Genomic DNA, 21,754 nt, shown 5'->3' on the forward strand with positions numbered 1-21,754 from the left:
GATTTTTGCCCATTCTTCCTTGCAGAACGCAGTCAGTTGAGAGAGGTTTGATGGGCGTCTGGCATGAACTGCTCGCTTCAGGTCCCGCCACAGCATTTCAATGGGATTTAGGTCAGGACTTTGACTGGGCCAGTCCAGAACACGAATCTTCTTCTTTTTCAGCCATTCCTTGGTTGTATTGCTGGAATGCTTTGGATCATTATCATGTTGCATGATCCACCTTCTGCCAAGCTTTAACTTCAAAACAGATGGCGTCAGGTTATATTATAGGATTTGACAATATTCCTCAGAATTCATGATTCCCTGGACTATGTGGAGTTGTCCAGGTCCTGAGGATGAAAAGCAAGCCCAGATCTTGACATTCCCACCTCCATGCTTCACTGTTGGGAGAAGGTTCTTTTGGTGGTATGCAGTGTTGACTTTTCGCCAGACATGGCGGTTTTGGTTGTGACCAAACAGTTCAATTTTGCACCTACATCAGTTGATGAAAACTCTTTTTAATTTAGTCTCGACAACACAACTGTTAAAAAAAAAAAAAAAAACTACTGAATTGATTGATTAGGAAATCAGGTTGAAATAATAGAAAATTCCAAAACGTTGAGGGGGTTCACAAACTTTTGAGCAGCACTGTATATATGGACGTAAAACAGTCTCGATTTTTGGTTAAAGGCAAAAAAAAAGTGAAGTTAGCATTTATTTTGCGTAAATATTGCGAACTATGATGCTAGTCAGTAAGCAAATTAGCGGCCGCCATATGTAAACAAACAGCTTTTTCCGTTGAAAATTCTTGTGAATAAATGCTTAAATCCCTGAATTCTTTATAGATATGAATGTAAAACAGTCTTGATTCTTGGTTAAAAGCAAAAAACAAACAAAAAAACAGGCAGTTAGTATTTATTTTACATAAATATGTTGAATGTGCTGCTTGTTAAGTCACTGTGGCGGTCCCCTTAGTACAACAAAGAGCGTTTTGCGTTGAAAATTCTTGTGAATAAATGCTCAAATCCCTAAATTTTTTGTAGATATGGATGTAAAACAGTCTCGATTCTTGGTTAAAAGCAAAAAAACAGGCTGTTAGCAGTTATGTTACGTAAGTATTATGAAGTATAATGCCAATGCTGTAGAGGCTAATTTCTCCCATTGATTATTTTCGCAACGTTTCAAAATGCATGCATGGTACAAAAAATATAATAATTACCTTGAATCCTCGAACAAATCACTCCTGAGAAAATCCTTTGTGTTTTTATGCAGTACAGCTTTCGTACTTTTTCAACCTAAATTCGGCGTTACATCGCTGCATGTGACCGACTGCTAACAAATGAAGCAGAGTGTGGGACGGCCCCCTTCGGGAAGGGGTGACGCAGTGAATGCCAAATGTGTCATGTCAATACATTATGAAGTCTATGCATTGGTTTACTGGTATAACCATGATTCAACATCAGCATCTTTAAAATGAGCTGTTTTGTTAAAATCGGTCGTTGTCATTCAAATGTCTGAAATGCTTCATTCAGAAACAAATTTATCAAAAACATCAAAATTAGTTTTTTTATGTTATTGCTTTATTTGATATGCAACTGATTGTGTTAAATGTGTATGTACATAATATATTAAATTAATGGAAGACCCTTGAATCAAAATGAACTGTGGCAGGTAATATGGTAATAATATTAACAAAGTATCTAAAGGATGTCCGAAGACTCTATATCAATATCCCAAGGGCAACAAATAGGATCTGAGTGAGTGTGACAGTTATGTAGTGTAGCTCTATGATATTTTGCCTACTTGATAATTGTCTTTTTATTTCAGTTATAGTATGAATAAAAAGTAAACTATAGCCAGTTTGAAATAAGACATTGCCATATGAAGATACTCTAAATTTTGAATTAGCTTACCGCACTACTTTGTGGGTGAGTATTGAACATCAACGATCTGAGTTTTTATTGTTTCTTTGTATTGTTGCTATTTTTCTCATTGTGGTTTTAGGATCTGGTCTACAAGTAAAGCGGGAGTGTACTACGATGTCAGATGCTGTGTGTAAACCACTTGAGGGATTCTTCTGTGTGGACCCGGTTGCCGATAGCTGTCTTCGCGCAAGGAAACATAAACGCTGTCAACCAGGACAATACATCAGCCAAAAAGGTTCTTATAATTTCATTATGGTTTCCACGTCGTCATGAACTAAAATGAAACTGTTGACAGATGTATAGCTACTGTGTACTCTTGTTTCTAAAGGTTCTTGTCAGGATGTTACATGACGTACAATTTTTTTTCTGTTGCTGTATAATCTGTAAATACCAATTCCAATTTAAATACCAATTGGAACATGCTATTGTCATGTAACATATTTAATCAAAAAAATAAATTCTCAACAAATCTCAAAATATCACATGGTGCAACTGTCATAGCATTGAGCAGACTTAAAAAAAAAATTAGAAATGCCTTGATAATGATTGTCAAATTAAAACACTGAAATTATTTTTGCTTTCAATTTATGTGGACGATGTATTTTTTCGAATATCAATATTTGATGATTGTATTCTAGTCAATTATTCAAGTCTTGTCGCTTATCCATTTTGTAGAAACAGTTGCTAATAACCTGAAATTTAATTATTCAATTGGTTTCAGAAATGGCTCATATGGAAGCTAAGACCTTCTTAGGGTGGAAGGCAACATAAATAGTCTGAAATATCAACAAATATTAGCTGCCTCTTACATTCCTAACCATAAAAAGGGACAAATTCTGCAGCAGCATGGTGCTCCATTGCATACTTCAATCTCTACCTCAAAATTCCTTAAGGCAAAGAAGATCAAGATCCCCCAGGACTGGTCAGCCCAGTCACCACGCATGAACGGGATGAAAGAGGAAGCATGGAAGACGAAACCCAAGAATGTTGATGAACTCTGGGAGGGTTGCAAGACTGCTTTCTTTGATGTTCCTGATGACTTCATCAATAAATTGTATGAATCCTTGCCGTAGCCCATGGAAGTCATACAAAATATTAAATTTGGATCTCACAGCACCACTACTTGCTTCGCTTATGTTATGTAACATATTTTTGTTTTTGAAGTACATTTTTTGTTCAATTTTCACACTACTTTCTGTAGGCGACAAAACTTTTGTCTTGCCAAAATTTGACCTATATGTCTTCATTAAATGATAATTTTTTTTTTCAGTAAAACAAATTTTTGTACATTCAATATCATTTGGGAGGGTCTTAGCTTTCATATGACCCATTTCTGAAACCAATTGAACAATTAAAAGTCAGGTTATTAGCAAATGTTTCTACAAAACGGAAAAGCGACAAGACTTTTGTCAGGGACTGTACATACAACAATAAGAACCAAATTAGATATCCCTAAAATATCCAAATTGTCATTGGGAACAAATGTGTTCACTAAAATGTTCTCTTGCAGTTCAATTCATAATTCGAACAGCAGAATTCTGGATCAGTTTGGAGACGATACGACAGGGTGTTCCAAAATGTTTGACCCCATTTCGTAGGCCAGTAATTTTGACAATTTTTGTTGGAATGATCTCAAATTTTCACAGCTTGTGTCAAAATGTTTGAAGTTTTTCTGTGTAACGTTTGGCATTTCTATCTTTTCAGGTTAAGAAATGCCGTTCACTTCAAAAGAAAATGCGTTTTGTGTGTTAGAGTATGCTCGGACTCAGTCACCGAAGACTTCTACTACTTCACAAATGTTGCAAAGAAGGCACCAACTACAAAACAAATTAGGACTTGGCACCAAAAATTTCAAGAAATTTCAGCGAGTTTGGCACAAGCTCGAATACTGACTCGACGTGTACAGAGTCACAGGCGGCGCTTATTGAACATTTATGAAAATCTGTCATATAACCAACAAACATTTGTACTTTTCTTTGTAAATTTAAGCAATAAAACTTATGACCTTCAACATAAAGTGTATTTAGTTTCATTAAGCCATCAAGTAGTTTCCGAGATATGGGCATTTAGAATGGGGTCAACCATTTTGGAACACCCTTGATGTTGTTTACAAAGAATGTTCCGCACAAAATGTCAGCTAAGTTCCAGGGTAGTCACCCATTCCCGCTGTCAATTAGAAAGTGATTCAGAGGGACAGTTTTATCTTCTGTTAAGGTTTCTGATTCCACTTTTGCACTTGTTTCACTCTAGGAGAGAATAATATATCTAAGAATACACTTGATTATATCAGCATAATTTACATTTACAGGAACCCCATCTAATGACACTATATGCTTCGACTGCGCAGATGAAACCTTTTCAACTGGGAACTTTACAGTTTGTCAGCCACACAAAAAGTGAGTTAAGCGTCACATCAACTTCTAAGATTATTCTTGCATGGATATCATAGATTCTTTGTTTTTCTAAAATATACTTGTCATTCCAGATGTGAGTCTGAATACTTACTGATAAATCCTGGAACTAGGTCAACTGATGCTGAATGTGGACGAAGACGTTATGTATTGTTTATTGTCATCCTATTTGTGTTGATTTTATGTATTTCAGTCTTAGTTTGGCGTATCAAACGAAGCAATCGGCAGGAAATTTGAAAGCATGATGCGGTACGAGTAATGTGGTTTTGAGTTTTCAATTCCTATTTTTTTAATTTATTTTTCTTACTAAAAGAAACTTGATTTGCAACATCCATCTGGGGTTCCGTTTATCCGCACGAGGGGGCAGTAGCAGAGGTGGGTAGAATAGCCAAAAAGTTAACTCAAGTAAGAATAGCATGACTTCAAAATAATAATACTCAAGTAAAAGTAGTCGTCCAAAAATGTACTCAAGCACAGGTTAAAAAGTAGTTGGTGAAAAGAATACTCAAGTAGTGAGTAACACTGTGAGTAACTGCTTATATTTTTGTTGGATCTTTTTTTTTTAAATAATGGTATTTAGCACAAACTTATCCATATGAACTGTTGTTATCTATATGAACTGTTATTATAATGTCCCTTTAGGGGCACTGTTTTTTTAACGTGAACTTTTTTTTCCCTATGTTTTTTTTTCTTCCACGTCACCTTAGGGGTGATAATGATACTGTACAATAACCCATTACATAACCACATTAAGCCAACGATGCTTTAAAGGGTATGAAAACGCAAAGGGGGTGTGAGACATCAATAGAACTGTTATGTGCCAAGATAACAAATATTGATAAAGTTAAAATAAAAATCAATCACATTAATAAGAAATTATCGAAAATAGATAGAAAATGACGAACATTTCCGAAAGTGTTCCGGAAACAGCCGAATGGGGCGGAGACGTCATAACAAGGAAACAAAAGGTCGAGGCAGGTGCCATCGTTGTTTATCGACGAGAGAGTTGCGTTCGTGTTTTATCAAAAAAATCGCTAAAATGGTTCAAACCTGTCATGCTATGTGGTTTACAAATAGCCATTTGTCGCAATGTAGTACCCATGAGTTCCCGAACGCGAGAAAAAGCTGGACTACGCAGACAATGAGTAAAGTATCATCAGTGCTAAGAGGGCTAATTTTGCAATTTTACAGGGAAACGGGAACCTGACGAGCCAGAGGATGTGCCTACAACCTCAAAGAAAACAAAAATTTATGCTACTTCCCAATCACTAAAGACCCACGAACTGCGAAGGAGTGAATTCGTGACCCGTATGTGAATAAATCGAGTGATTCGAGCATGTCTGTGGAACAGGAATATCAGCTTGTAGAGATCGCAAATCACGGCGACTTAAACGTACATTTGAGACAACAACTCTCCCGAAGTTCTGGATTAAAGTCATTTCGGAATATCCCGACATCGCTTGGAGCGCGCTGAAAACTGCTACAATTTCCAACATCGCTAGCTTGATGCTAGCTTCTCTCATTCTCCCATCTCGTCTCAACGAAACCAACTCAGCCCTCCCACTGATTCAGCGGGTGAGTTGTATTTTTTCCCTGCACTTAACTCGACGGGGCTAAAAACAAATGCTATTTTATATTTGCTGTATTTTTCTGCCGCACATTGCCGGTGTTCTGACAAAGTTGGCATGCGCGTAACATTAAAAAGGACCGCGAATGCAGCGATTCCTAAGTACACACTACAAACTTTGTTTAAAGAAAGGAATATTAACTTACGTTTGCCATGTTTGGCGCACACAACAACTGCACGTAGCCCTCTCACTTAACGACTTCGCTGTGTCGTTAAGCGTTAATTTACGCCATTTCCGTGTTGCACATGTATGTTTGTGATGTAAATAGTTTTTTAGCACCATTGGATAACATTGAGAGTCCAACTGAATATAAAAGAGGGACACCGGTCCGTGAAAAAAAGACCCAAATCACATCGCTCTGGGGTGCAAAAAAGGTTGGGGACCCCTGCTCTAATCCCATATATATTTCTGTCGGTTGGCAGAGCGAAACCGATGATAGCATATTAAATGATAATTATTCTATACATTACTTTATTTTGCGGTCACGGTGTATCAGCTTCACAAAAAGAAATGCAAAACATACCATTTGGTGTTTCCCACACGAACTGTTGTCGGGGTTTCATCAGTGTGATTGCTCCCCTCAATGATCCTTTCATTAGGCTGCATTGGCTTTCGTTTGGGCTCAAATTGAGAACCCAAAACACCAAAGAAAGGTTCATAACTCTCCTCGTCACCATTAGAAGAATGTTCGTTACGTCGGATTCGTCGCTGCAACTAGAAACGTAATTGTCCGCCATCATCGCCGCCATTCAGTACTAAAACACTGAGCCGGTTGTTTCCTTGTTTTGATGTCACCCACACAATCTGCCAGATTTCCGGAATCCTGGGGGCGGGTCTTTTTAGCTTGAAATTGACCCAAATTTCTCTCATTTTCTTGGTGTTGCGATGTGTGTAATTACACGAAGTGACATGATATGAATCCAAAAGGCATTCGTTTATGGATAAATGATGGAATATTAGCATTTCCCCAGGTGTTGACATACACTTTAAAGGCACCACATGATTGAACAGGATGGCGTGAAGATAGAACAGCAAGCTTGCGTCTGATTGGTATAATGGGGTCATGTGATTATTGTTGCGACGTCTTATTGTTGAAATTGGTAGAGCTACTTTTGGCATCACTGGTAAAATAAATGAATAAATCTAATATGTAGCATAGAGGAAAAATGTAACGACTCTTATGTAGCCCAAAGTAGCGGAGTAAGAGGAGCGTTTTTTTTTCTTCACAAATCTACTCAACCAAAAGTAAAAAGTATAGCTTAGTAAAATTACTCTTAGAAGTACATTTTTTTCCCCAAAAAGTTAATCAAGTAAATGTAACAGTGTACATGTAATGTGTGACGACCCACCTCTGGGCTGGAGCCTATCCCAACTAACGACGGGCAGTAGGCAGCCTGACTTGGTTCCCAGCCAATCGCAGAGCAAAAGAGATAAAAACCACTCATGGGTACACAAACTATACCAATGGACAATTTGGTGTATTCAAGCAGCCTACCATGCATTTTCTTGGGATGTTGAAAGGGTATTAAAACACTAAGGGGCTGTGAGATATCAATAGAACTGTTATGTGGCAAGATAACAAATATTAATAAAGTTAACAAAAAAATAAATCACATTCATGAGCAATTATCGAAAATAGATCGAAAATTACGAGCATTTCCGAAAGTATTCCGGAAACAGCCGAATGGGGCGGAGACGTCATAACAAGGAAAAATCGCTAAAATTGTTCAAACCTGTCATTCTATGTGGTGTACAAATAGCCATTTGTCGCAATGTAGTACCCATGAGTTCCCGAACGTGAGAAAAAGAGCTGGACTACGCAGACAATGAGTAAAGTTCGTCAGTGCTAAGAGGGCTAATTTTGTAGACCCAGCCTCCGTCACTGTTTTGTGTGGTGTGCATTTTACACCTGAAAGCTATACGAACTATGGACAAATGAAATCAGGTTTTGCTAAGAAATTGTTGCTGAAAGCAGATGCGGTGCCCACCTACACGCGCATCCACCTAAATGTCCCGAGATATCAAGAAAGAGGACAATGACTGGCTCTGATGAGACCACCCCACCACCCCAGGCAAAAGCAAAGGAGGGAAATGGCCAGAGTGAGTACTCTTTTATAATAAAAAAAATCACGCATTGGATATAGGACTGGACACATGTATAAATTATCGCTCGTAAAATATATAGAGCAAATCCTCTAATCCCATTCATATTTGTGTCGGTTGGCAGAGCGAAAACCGATGTTAGCACAATAAATGATCATTATTCTATACATTATTTTGCTGTCACGGTGTATCAGCTTCACAAAAAGAAATGCAAAACATACCATTCGGTGTTTCCCACACGATCTGTTGTTGCCGGTGTTTAATCATTGTGATTGCTCCCCTCAATGATCCTTTCATTAGGCTGCATTGGCTTTCGTTTGGGTTTAAATTGATAACCCAAAACACCAAAGAAAGGTTCATAACTCTTCTCGTCACCATTAGAAGAATGTTCATTACGTCGGATTCGTCGCTGCAACTAGAAACAAAATTGTCCGCCATCATCGCCGCCATTCAGTACCAAGCACTGAGCCGGTTGTTTCCTTGTTGTGGCGTCATGCACACAATATGCTAGATTTCTGGGATCTCGGGGGCGGGTTGTTTTAGCTTGACAGTCGATCCAAATCTCTATCATTTTTTTGGTGTTGCGATGTGTGTAATTACACGAAGTGGCATGATATGAATCCAAAAGGCCTGAATTTATCGATAAATGATGGAATATTAGCATTTCCCCTGGTGTTGTCATACCCTTGAAGGAAACCAGAGTACTCCAAACAGGAAGGCTGGAGCCTAGGATGAACCATTGATCTCAGAACTATGAAGCAGATGTGTTAACTACTCAACCTCGACTTCCCACATCCACTTTATATTTTTAACGAGTGTTTCAGACATTATTCAAAGTGACCCGATATGTAAAAAAAAAAAAAGGGTAATTCTCAGTGGCGTCGTTAGGCCTTTTTTTAGTAGTTTAGTTGGGTATTTAAAATATTCACAAGCCCCCCCTAAATATTTTAGTGTGTTTTATAATATATATATTTTCTAAATTCTAACCTACAGTCCCTGACAAAAGTCTTGTCGCTTATCCATTTTGTAGAAACAAGTGCTAATAACCTGACTTTTAATTATTCAATTGGTTTCAGAATTGGCTCATATGAAAGCTAAGACCCTCCCAAATGATGTTGAATGTACAAAAATATATTTGTTTCACTGAAAAGAGCTTTAATCATTTAATGAAGACATAAAGGTCAAAATTTGGCAAGACAAAAATTTGACCTTTTGACCTTTTTATGGTTAGGAATGCAAGAGGCAGCTAAGATTTGTTGATATTTCAGACTATTTATCTCTCAAGTAGGCATGTGCCGGTTACCGGTTTCACGGTTTGGTGTGAAAACGTCGCGGTTTCAAAACCACTAAAATTTTCCGTCAGACCGTAGTACGGTATTCGCTATTTTTCTTGTGTCAAAAATGCAGCCAGAAGCGGCTTGGCACAGCAGCGCTCACCCCCTCCCGTTTGTTGCTGTGTGTGAAAGTGACGCTATCGGCTAGCCAGCCAGCTAACCCAAAAACAAATTCTCCAAACATAAGGCGTACTGTTCTTCAATTTATTGAGCTCTCAAATCGTGGTAAGTGTAATGAATACATTTAAAATGTTGTACAATTAGATTTTTCCATGTGATTAGCTTCAACAGATTAGCACCATGGAAAAAGTTCGCCAAAAACAAAACACACATTTTCCTTACAAATTCAATATACAAACTAACTAAAAGCTTACAAAGATGATTGTTAGCCTAGGCTTACCTGGGAGAGCAACTTCGTTGAGTGTGACAGCCGCTGAGTGAGAAAACAAGCTTGATTCGCTTGAATGAAGGGGAAAAAGTGATAGCGTCAAAGATCGCTAATTGCGAAAGATAATCTTGCCCTAAGCACAAATCCACGTTCGCTGGGTCAAGGAGAGGTCTCACTCCCAATGTTTTTATTTTATTTATTTTATTTTATTTTTTAGACGAAACCTTTCCACAACAATATTGACATTTTAACTAACTTATACATTTTTAACTAACTTATGAATTATTTGTTCTTTTTAACACAAAGGCATGACATCATTTAGACTAGAGTTGACAGAGTGGCTGAAAATGGCGAAACTTCACTTAAGCTTTTCCACCCTCAAAAAAAAAAAAAAGTCATGCAGTATACATTTTTAAAAAAAATTATTCAGAAGTGTTTTTACTTTTTTATAGAAATTATTTTGTTCTTGCTCTAATCTTGAGCAACTTGAGCTGTGGCTGTGACTATAGTCTATAAGTTATATTTAGTTTAATTTTATTTAAAATATTTTTTTAATTGATAATTTATTTATTTTAACAATATATTCATGTTGCAATTTGCAACTATGGTCTGAAAAAAAAAATCCTGTTCAATGGAAAGAAGTTTTTTGGAGCTATAATTGCAATACCGTGATACCGTGAAACCGCGGTATTTTTGCTCACGGTTATCGTACCGTCAAAATATCATACACATGCCTACTCTCAAGGTGCAGACAATTAAAAAGAACGTGTGGCATTTGCCAAGGCCCACAGCCTGTCAAAAGGATGGATGCTGGAAAAGTGGCAAAAGGTGGATTTTTCAGATGAATCTTCCATTGAATTACACCACAGTCGCCACAAATATTGCAGGAGACCTACTGGAGCCCGCATGGATCTGAGATTCACTCAGAAAACAGTTGGTGTTATATCAACAAATCTTAGCTGCCTCTTACATCCCTAACCATAAAAAGGGACAGATTCTGCAGCAGGATGGTGCGCCATCGCATACTTCAATCTCTACCTCAAAGTTCCTCAAGGCAAAGAATATCAAGATCGTCCAGGACTGGCCAGCCCAGTCACCACACATGAACATCATTGAGCATGTCTGGGGTAGGATGAAAGAGGAAGCATGGAAGACAAAATCCAAGAATGTTGATGAACTCTGGGAGGCATGCAGACTGCTTTCTTTGATGTTCCTGATGACTTGATCAATAAATTGTACGAATCCTTGACGAAGCCCATGGAAGTCATACAAAATATTAAATTTAGATCTCACAGCGCCACTACTTAATTCGCCTATTTTATGTAACATGTTTTTGTATTTGAAGTACATTTTTTGTTCAATTTTCACACTACTTCTGTAGGCGACAAAACTTTTGTCTTGCCAAAATTTGACCTTGATGCCTTCATTAAATGATAAATCTTTTTTCAGTGAAACAAATATATTTTTGTACATTCAACATCATTTGGGAGGGTCTTAGCTTTCATAGGAGCCATTTCTGAAACCAATTGAATAATTATAAGTCAGGTTATTAGCAATTGTTTCTACAAAATGAATAAGCGACAATACTTTTGTCAGTTCGTTGCGTTCAGGTGAGTACAATTGAAAATAATGTACTGTTTTCCAGCTGAGTGTGCATTATCATCACCAAGTTAGCGTTGCCTTGTAGATGCTACAACATAATAATAATAATATATACAGTGTATAGATTTTATTATAACCAAAAACAGTAACTTTCCCTAAGCTTTTTTTTGAATATTCATTAATGTATTATTATTAAAAACAACTGGAGCAAAGACAGGAAAGGCGGGAGATTCAGAGCCTCACCTGCATATTCAAAAATATATCTATTAGGGGTGAGTCAATGCATAGAAGTCACTGTTCAGCACGTACCTTGGTACGGGGCTCACGGTTCTTTGGGAGGGGGTGTAAAAATCATTTCAATTCTGTCAGTTGATATAAACATCTTTGTGTATAAAGTAATAATCTATATATAGCGGAAAACAGACAAGACTGAAAAAGCAGTTTCTGCTCTTGCATCCCTCTTTAAAATAAACTGCTGTATTTTAAGCCAAAAGAACTGTTGTGTTTGATAGAACAATATGTCTATATGCTGCCATGGCAGATTCATGGCGCATTAAGCCCCCAAACTTTTTTTAATTTGTCCGCTTTACCCTGGAAACCCCCGTTTTACAGACGTCGCTCAACCCCTTTTGTTTCAACCCAGCCATAAAAAGAAGGTAAGTAATTATATTTATTATTCAAGATGTCTGTCAATTTTAGCTTAGAATCATTGATGTCTAATATTTCGTTTAAAGAAAAAAACAACTTTAAAAAAAATTATTGACTCACATATTTTAAACTTTTAAACAAATTACATCACAGTGGGAAAAAAAAAGGTGTCTGTAAATAAGTCACGGTCGCATTTGCCCCGATATGTTGGATGATAATAATTGATCCAAACAAAGGAAAAAAAAAAAAAGTTTTAAGGGTAAATACTGTTTATGAAAAAGAACATCTCGAACACTCCTTGATGTCCGCGATATCTGCATCGCGATCCTTGTTATATTACTATGTTTCACCCATAAACTCCCCCCAAAATGGCCATTCACATCTGTGTCTTGACATTCGGTGATACATGCTCCATGGAGTTTTAAAATCGCGGCGTCTTTAATTCTGCTCTCATGCTCTCACCTCCAGTTAGGGTTTTGCTGTTTAATTTTTTTTTTTTTAAATGCACTCCTGTTCCAAAAATTTCTTCCCCCAGAAAATTGAGATTTTAAGCTTTTCAATGATTTATCACACGTGCATATCGGACAATTTTGAAATTTGGCCAAATTGGGGGTCTCAGAGCGGAACTTCAAGTCACCTGAGTGTTTTCCACCATATATACAGTATAATGATAATAATCTTTGTTAGCTGTTTGTGGTTTTGTACTTGTATGCTACGTTCACTTCCATCCTGTGCATCTCCTCGGGCCTAAGCCCCCCTGTTCTTAAAACCTAGTGACGCCCCTGGTCATTCTTTTATACTGTGTTGTGGTATTTTATCAGTGCTTAAGTCGCAGTGGCACCTCCAGAATTTTTTCATAGGGGTGGCCAGATGGGGCCACTTAAAATCTTGGGGTGGCACACCAAAACTAAAAGCCATAATTTCAGGTTTTCATTATATTATTGCAGTAAAAAGGTCAGGGGAAATCTATCAGAAAGACTTAAGGACATGGCTACTGATTTACTTTGGTGTATTGTGTAATATTTGATGTTACTAATGATTTAATGTGCATAGTCCATAACTGTCCAGTCAACATTTTGAGTTGCACAACAATTCTGTTTTATTGTGTTACGTATATATTAGGCGTAAGGTGTACATTTAACAAAACAAAATAATTACTGGGGAAAAGCAGGTGCTTGCAGATTTGCATTTGGGATGAAATGCATAACTGATGCTACAACAATCCAACGATTTAACGGTAAGCAGGGTGGCCAACAAATTTACAAGGGGGGCCGTGGCCACCCCTGGACACCCCCTGGGGGCGCCACTGTTAAGTCGCCCTCAGAATTGTGCAGCAATGGCATGTACAGTTGACCCCGCGACCCTTGTGAGGATAAGCGGTTCAGAAGATGAATGAATGAACAGTTGACTGCAGCAGGTCCAGAAAATAGGCCCAGCTCACCGGCCAAGCAGCATGGGGCACAGCAACAGCTTGAACATGGAGTGACCATGGACCCCACCAGGATCGAGCAAACCATGGAAAATAAAAAATATAACTTAACAACAACAAAAAATAAATAAAAGCCATACACTATGTGATTAAAAAAAAAAGAAACAGAAGCGCTGAAGTTTAAAACTGAAATGGTCACAAATAACCAACATAAAAAGCTAGAAAAATAAGAGTATAAAAGTCCATAACTGACCAAATCGTTAGTAAATTAATAATTCATATTTTTAAATAAATTTATAGAGACATACACATTAATACCTAATTTAAAAATGTTGGTCTTGAGCAGTTTATTTAAAAACGAGAATATTCTCTGGTCCATAAACAGGTGACTTTGTCTGCCGTAACCATAGCAAACTGTAACTGTAGTAGTTTTCAGCTGGCCAAACTACGAGTATACTTCAGATTAAAGGTGGTAAAACTAATTCCGCCCGACTGTTTATTGACTTCTCGAGGCGTTTATTTTATTTTGAAAGGTTTATCCGGAACTGCCTCATTTTACAAGTATCCATTGACTCATACGCTTGCGAAACTCCCAATGTTATCTCAACCCAAGAAACTTCTTAGTCGGACGCTAAGTTTACGTTCTTGTTTGTCACGGATAAAACTAATATTTATCCGCGAAAATTAACGTTTGGTAGCTCACTCGCGAAAGCGGTTTCGACCGGCCTTTCTTGGGAGACTGGTAAAACTACAATGCATATGCTAGCGTCAAACGGATCCGTAATGGACCTGGAGTCTGAGTCGGTAAAAATTAAAGCGCACTACTGCGGGTAAGTAACAAACAAAATCTAATCAAATAGTAAAAGTTAAAGAGTAAAAGTTGTGATTATGCTGCTGTCTAGCGATGGTAGAGGGACACCTGTTGAATAGAGACTAATGGCAGGTCTTGTGTATAGCATTTAACTCTTTCATTGCCATTGACTGAAATAGACGTCCAATTTGTTTAAACTGGAGGATTGGCTTCGCTGGTACTCTCCCAGTTCAAATGGATTGGACGTCTACTAGTGTCAAACTAATTTAAAATCACTGCTGTAGAATGAAAATAACCACATGATTGGACGTCTATATTCGTCAATGGCAGTGAAAGCGTTAACAGGTGTATGTGAAGTGGAAAAATACATATTCTGTACAACTTTTTAATGTTTGACTGCTTTTTTTTGTTATTGTCAAATGTACTTTATTTACTTTATTTGTGATTGTGGGTGTTGCTGCTTTGCTCCCACTATTAAAGTCAGGAACGTACTGTACTACCTAAACGCTGAAGACACTTATCTTTTATCATACATCCAGACACTTAAAAATCACAGCAATGCCTTTTTAGGAAGAGAGAACAATTGTTGCAAGACATGAATGGCGATAATGCATGTGGTTGATTTAAGTTTATCAGACACACACCCTCATTTGTTAAAGGGATGCCATGTGCATTCAAGAGGAGAGGTTAGGACAAAAGAAGCTAGAACGTGCCAGTTAAAGTGCTAGGAACCATCTTTTACTGATATTATTCTGAACTGTTGTATATTTATGCAAATATGGACAATATTTTTGCATTTGTGGAAACAACCACTCAAACAATTACACATCTTACCCTTTTTTAGTCACCAACTCAGCATCAAGATCAGCCAATCCCCAGACTTCTTTGTGACCTGTATTCAGAAAACTGGTTTCATGGAGGAAACTCACAATGGCGTACCACAAGCAACACGTCCCTTCCGCTTATTAATATTCATGACGGTAGCTACTGTTGCTAAGGGAGGACAAGCTCCCGTTTGTCCCCAATAGACCCTACTCACCAACGTCACAGAATGACGTGTCGCTGTATCCGGCCGCCATATTGTCCGTCATTGTTTATCCGTATTCTCAATGGTTTCAATTTGTCGTGCAATTTATAGTGCAATTCATGGAAGCCCCGGTGCTTTCAGACGCTGTAAACTCATTGGATGCGTTGCATAAAAGGCGTTATGTGGAAAAGCTTCAGTCTATCCATTCGCCAGATCCATATTTCATGCCTAAATCGATATTTTTTTACCCACTGTCTTTGCCCTCTCTGCCTGACATCTGCTACCCTGATATCTACAGCTATCTTGTCCATACAAAATCAGCCTATTCTCACGAAAGTTTGAAAAACTTTAAGAGCAGCACTCTAGCAACATTACCCCGTGTGACCCTTTACTTCCAATTTTTTAAAATGGCGACAATCAATAAAAAAAAAAAAAGTTGACTGCGATGGCCGACGCTTCAAGGATAGGTGGATATTGGACTATTTCTTCAATAAAACACGCAACAACTGTGTCTGCCACATTTGCAAAGAGACAGTCGCTGTTTTCAAAGAGTTCGATGTGACGCGGTAATGATATTACCGCACAAGACATGCTGACATGTACGACAACATTACAGGGAAGATACGCAGCGAGAAATTATAGCAACTTGAAGCTAGTTTAATTTCACAGCAGCAGTATTTCGCAAGAGCCTGAGTGTCGAAAGAGAACGCCACAAAGACGAGACTGTTGAAATTATGAATTAAAAAAAAAAATAAAGCAAATGTGACACACAGAAGGGCTTGCTAAAATTTGTTTAAATATATTGTTCTATGTAAATCAGCCAAGGTAGCCCCCCGCATTTTTACCAGTTAAATATTATTCAAAATGTAATGATGGTGGAAGAAATAAGCACCTTGAATTTGAAACTGTATGTTGTCGGCGATTAGCCTCGCAATGATCTTAATTGTGGTTGTCAGCCCAAAACCCTCTAAATGTATATTAAATGCATCTTACCAGATATAAAATGACTACTACATAATCTGTGGTAATCGTTTGGAGCCCAGTTTCCACGTCGAATTGCAGCCGTCCATTTTGCTCTCCTCTCCGGGTCTCTCGGAATACGGTAGAACTTCAAGTCTCTCCGTCTTTCTTCTCTGTTATTGCAACCAACCGCCACACACGCCTTCACCATTTTGATTATTAATGTTAACGAGCAGAAAAACATGCCATAATAGGAAGAATTTACGTAGCGGTAATGCGTCAACACGACAAGTTGACGGACAATATGGCGCGGAGGCGTGGTTGTGACGTCATGTGAGTAGAGTCTATAGGAAATGAATGGAAATCGTGTACGAAGGAGATGTTTACAGAGCTAAACCTACCAATTCTCTCCGAAAATGATGTCTCTGCTGCAAAATTCACTTACAATGAATGATGTGGAAGAACATAAAAATGCTCAGTTAAAAAGATTGCTTGAGTGTCGAGGGCTGAAAAAGACGAAAAAAAACTAGCTGACCTTGGCATAGCCTTAGCTTTTTATTGACACCTGTTTCTTACCCGACTGAAATTGACATTTTTCTATTTCAACAAGTTATCCTTTACCACCAGCCCTGTCTTTCTTATATATATCCTCTGGTTGTTCTACGTCTCTGACCGTTCTTGGGGGTAATTTATATTGTTAGTTTTGTGTACCGATAGCAATTGCTACTCAGTGACAGCAAACGAACACTTTTAATTTTTTCGTTGATAACAAATGTTATTTCTACAATTTATTTACACTTCCCCCTTACTAAAGTTTTTTTTTTTTTTTTAAACAACAGAAAAGGTAACAGTGGCAGCCAGATACCATTTTAAATTCTTTTCAGGTCATTCATTGTCAGACAGAAGCAGCATGGCACAATGTCACGCTAAAAAAAAAAGTTAAAAATATCAAAATTGCTTACCTGTTTGTCCTCTGAAAGACCACGCCAACCCAACAAAATGTTTACTGCATATGAAATGTGAATGGATTCATCGAGCTGTCGTTAAAAGTCCACGCAATTTGATTCAATCTTCACATTTTTTCCTCTGAGTTTTTGGTTTCATGAAACGTATGAAGAAAACATCCTTCATATGTCGTGATGTCTAGAGTCGTTTCTACAAGTTCCAAAAAAGCAATGTGTGATCGGCATGTTCGCTTTTGAAAGATTACTAGAGAAAAGTAGCAGAACTAACATTGTTTCTATGCGAGGCGAGGTCTATAATGTCCCACTGCTGCTTTACTTCCGCTTCACGATGCGACGTCACTGTCTAAAAATAGCATGCGTGCCGTACGCCATTGTCAGATTAGACCTGTTTATGTCTTTACTTGTGTTAGTTCTAGATTACACCACACGTGATAAAGAAGTAATCACACACATCAATTTTCTCATCATGCGTGGGAAGTAGGCCTACACTTTGCAGTCTTTGTCATTGTTTGCCGTTTCTGTGCTGCTCCCTTTAGCGTCGTATATTTCAAACCTGTTATGTTAGGATAACTTAATTTTTAAAAAAATGACTGCTGAGCAATATAAATGTTTTTATCTCACAGGACACTGTTGGCATTTTAGCAATGGTGTAGTTCGTGCCGATACAACAATACTGCAGGGTGCTCTGGCCTTGGAAAAGTGGCCTGAAAGGTCATTTCCATCTATTTTCTACAATTTAATGTTTAGGTTCCTGGGTGAGCAGGAGCCGATTGCAGCTTTTCAGTTGTCCGCCACAACAGGGCCTCTATTCTAGGCCGACAGTGTTGAAGTGCAGTGAATCGTTTGAAATATAAACATCTTACATGTGGTTGAAATAAATGAAAATTCTCCGGAATTAGTATTATAGTATTAAATGTTTTAATATGCTGAAATTTACAGGATAAATAAAATGTGAGGTTGCCTTTGACTTCCTTGAAATCATTACCTAAAAGGAACCTAAGAAAATTTAACGACACTTCCTTATTGTGGGAAAGCTAGACCCCATTCATAATTAATTATCTTCCAATGCTTATGGATTGAATTCTTTACCATTACCATTATTGAACGTCGACATCGTAACTGTGTTCTTAGGTAGAATTTTTTAACCAAGCTTTACATTTTTGTAAGTGGTTTATCGCATGCCCAAACAAACTGAGGTCTGTAGGCAAGGGCATAGGTTTGCATAGGGATGGTAGGGTCATAACACTAGCAACTTTTCAGGATGCTCAAATTATCCCCACCAACTTTTAAGCAACTTTAATATTTGCATTATATAATGAGTTCAGTTATATTGGTCATTTAAATTGTCTTCCTATATGATGTAAGGTTAGAATTGATCCTACCACAATTAAGTGAATTACAGTACTTTCATGATGTTCAGACTTACACTGACCCCTTTTCGCTAGCTAAATGTGTCAGTCCATTTTTTCCCCTTAAACGCACGTTTGATTGGCTTATGACTTGCCCCCCCACCACCACATACACACACCCATTCGCAGCCCGACAGAAATACAATATGCCGCCTCCCCCGCCCCCTTTAAAGACAAGGAATATTCAGTTTTTTTTAGCCAGCAGCAGCCACTGTACGTAATGTAAAAAGACGTCAGTGTTGCGGAGGTGGGGAACACTCCACTAATTTTGCTACTGCTACAGTCTTTCAAGTCGATTTTACTCACTGAGATTTCTTGAAATAAGAAAAATAGCTAGCTGAAAATAAACTTAACAGGCTTATTTTACGCAAAAAGTTTGTATATTTAATCTTAAAAGAAAAACTTGTTTGTCAGAAATGTTCTTAATTCAAGAATATTGTTCAAAACATTATTTAAAAGAATTTTTTTCTTGATGTAGGTGAAAAATGACCAACCTTTAGATGTATGGGCTCAATACAAACAAATAGTAATATTTACTTAAAGTAAGTGGAAGAATCTGACGCATTAATCTGTTAACTAGCCTTTAACACTCAAGAAGAGATGGAGAAAATTATTTGACTAGATTTAACAAAAATTATCAGATTAAGACGTTATAAATTTGCAGTGTGAAAGTTAGTATAGGTCAATACAGATTTATTTTGCATTAATCATTTAGCCTATCAATTAATTAGGTTCACATTGGTGAAAAATGTAGCCCTGACCCCCATTCACCAAATACAGTGCCTTGCAAAAGTATTCGGCCCCCTTGAACCTTGCAACCTTTCGCCACATTTCAGGCTTCAAACATAAAGATATAAAATTTTAATTTTTTGTCAAGAATCAACAACAAGTGGGACACAATTATGAAGTGGTACAAAATTTATTGGATAATTTAAACTTTTTTAACAAATAAAAAACTGAAAAGTGGGGCGTGCAATATTATTCGGCCCCCTTGCGTTAATACTTTGTAGCGCCACCTTTTGTTCCAATTACAGCTGCAAGTCGCTTGGGATATGTTTCTATCAGTTTTGCACATCGAGAGACTGACATTCTTGCCCATTCTTCCTTGCAAAACAGCTCGAGCTCAGTGAGGTTGGATGAAGAGTGTTTGTGAACAGCAGTCTTCAGCTCTTTCCACAGATTCTCGATTGGATTCAGGTCTGGACTTTGACTTGGCCATTCTAACACCTGGATACGTTTATTTTTTAACCATTCCATTGTAGATTTGGCTTTATGTTTTGGATCATTGTCCTGTTAGAAGATAAATCTCCGTCCCAGTCTCAGGTCTTGTGCAGATACCAACAGGTTTTCTTCCAGAATGTTCCTGTATTTGGCTGCATCCATCTTCCCGTCAATTTTAACCATCTTCCCTGTCCCTGCTGATGAAAAGCAGGCCCAAACCATGATGCTCCCACCACCATGTTTGACAGTGGGGATGGTGTGTTCAGGGTGATGAGCTGTGTTGCTTTTACGCCAAACATATCGTTTTGCATTGTGGCCAAAAAGTTCAATTTTGGTTTCATCTGACCAGAGCACCTTCTTCCGCATGTTTGGTGTGTCTCCCAGGTGGCTTGTGGCAAACTTTAAACGAGACTTTTTATGGATATCTTTGAGAAATGGCTTTCTTCTTGCCACTCTTCCATAAAGGCCACATTTGTGCAGTGTACGACTGATTGTTATCCTATGGACAGACTCTCCCACCTCAGCTGTAGATCTCTGGAGTTCATCCAGAGTGATCATGGGCCTCTTGGCTGCATCTCTGATCAGTTTTCTCCTTGTTTGAGAAGAAAGTTTGGAAGGACGGCCGGGTCTTGGTAGATTTGCATTTGTCTGATGCTCCTTCCATTTCAATATGATGGCTTGCACAGTGCTCCTTGAGATGTTTAAAGCTTGGGAAATCTTTTTGTATCCAAATCCGGCTTTAAACTTCTCCACAACAGTATCTCGGACCTGCCTGGTGTGTTCCTTGGTTTTGATCATGCTCTCTGCACTTTAAACAGAACCCTGAGACTATCACAGAGCAGGTGCATTTATAAGGAGACTTGATTAAACACAGGTGGATTCTATTTATCATCATCGGTCATTTAGGACAACATTGGATCATTCAGAGATCCTCACTGAACTTCTGGAGTGAGTTTGCTGCACTGAAAGTAAAGGGGCCGAATAATATTGCACGCCCCACTTTTCAGTTTTTTATTTGTTAAAAAAGTTTAAATTATCCAGTAAATGTTGTTCCACTTCACGATTGTGTCCCACTTGTTGTTGATTCTTGACAAAAAAAATAAATTTCATATCTTTATGTTTGAAGCCTGAAATGTGGCGAAAGGTTGCAAGATTCAAGGGGGCCGAATACTTTTGCAAGGCACTGTATGTTTGGTCCTGTAAATGTCCCGTCCTCAGCAAAAAGTGTACATGCAGGTTATGCTGTTATATCGTCCCTACTAATATTAAGACCAAACCTACGCCCTTGTCTGTAGTTGACAGCCTCTGTCATTTATTTCGACAAATGTTGGTCCCAGCTTTTCCCGCAGTTTTGCAAGATATTTATGGTGTTATTTAACAGCAATTTCTTATGATTACTACATATGTATGTGATCCACCAGATAACCAATTGCCTTGTTAATAGTGTCACGCCCCCCCAAGCCAATAAAAAGCACATACATTTGTCTCTGTATCACTGCTTGCTGTCAAGTTGCCATGGCAGAGTAGTTGACATGGAAGTGGAAAAAAATGGATTATAGGGATCAAAGATCATTTTATTGATAGCTACAACATGCTTGTTACGTTTTTGTGCATGGCAAATCCCTTTGAGTGGTGCACACCCTGGAGTATAGCTCAGTACTCAACACCAGTACAAGGTTCATTCTTACTACTGCTCTATTATTTTAGTTGCATATACTGTACCTTTACAGGTGTATGTGAGTGTTAAGGCTCATGCCAGGTTGATTACCACTAATTGGTATAGTCAACTAATATGCCAAGAATTGACAAAATAATAGGGCTGCAACTAATGATTATTTTCTAATCGATTAAATAAACAATTAAGCGATTAATCAGATAAATCTTTTTTTTTTTTCAATTACCTTCACAATTTGT

At 37.9% G+C, this 21,754-nt stretch overlaps 2 protein-coding genes across 5 annotated transcripts in view; both read left to right on the forward strand.

The window, feature by feature from the left end:
• The window catches only part of LOC130907033 (tumor necrosis factor receptor superfamily member 14-like), a 42,764-nt gene extending 31,549 nt beyond the window's left edge, over nt 1-11,215 (forward strand). For 3 of the 4 annotated variants that reach the window (XM_057821881.1, XM_057821873.1, XM_057821890.1), the window contains 3 exons: nt 1,984-2,139; nt 4,213-4,300; nt 4,390-11,215. In XM_057821881.1, coding sequence (XP_057677864.1) covers nt 1,984-2,139; nt 4,213-4,300; nt 4,390-4,552 — 407 coding nt within the window. In that variant the 3' untranslated portion in view covers nt 4,553-11,215. Of the gene's footprint in view, nt 1-1,983; nt 2,140-3,414; nt 4,050-4,212; nt 4,301-4,389 lie in introns of those variants that run through there. The other variant, XM_057821898.1, reaches the window with a different exon arrangement.
• A 75-nt stretch (nt 11,216-11,290) lies between these two features.
• prkcz (protein kinase C, zeta) overlaps nt 11,291-21,754 on the forward strand; it is a 144,534-nt gene continuing 134,070 nt past the window's right edge. Inside the window, exon 1 of the mRNA XM_057821922.1 lies at nt 11,291-14,277. Within this exon, the coding sequence (XP_057677905.1) occupies nt 14,201-14,277 (77 nt within the window). The 5' untranslated portion in view covers nt 11,291-14,200. The remainder of the gene's footprint in view (nt 14,278-21,754) is intronic.

This window comes from Corythoichthys intestinalis, chromosome 2, assembly GCF_030265065.1.
Source record: "Corythoichthys intestinalis isolate RoL2023-P3 chromosome 2, ASM3026506v1, whole genome shotgun sequence".
NCBI classification, from domain to species: Eukaryota; Metazoa; Chordata; class Actinopteri; order Syngnathiformes; family Syngnathidae; genus Corythoichthys; species Corythoichthys intestinalis.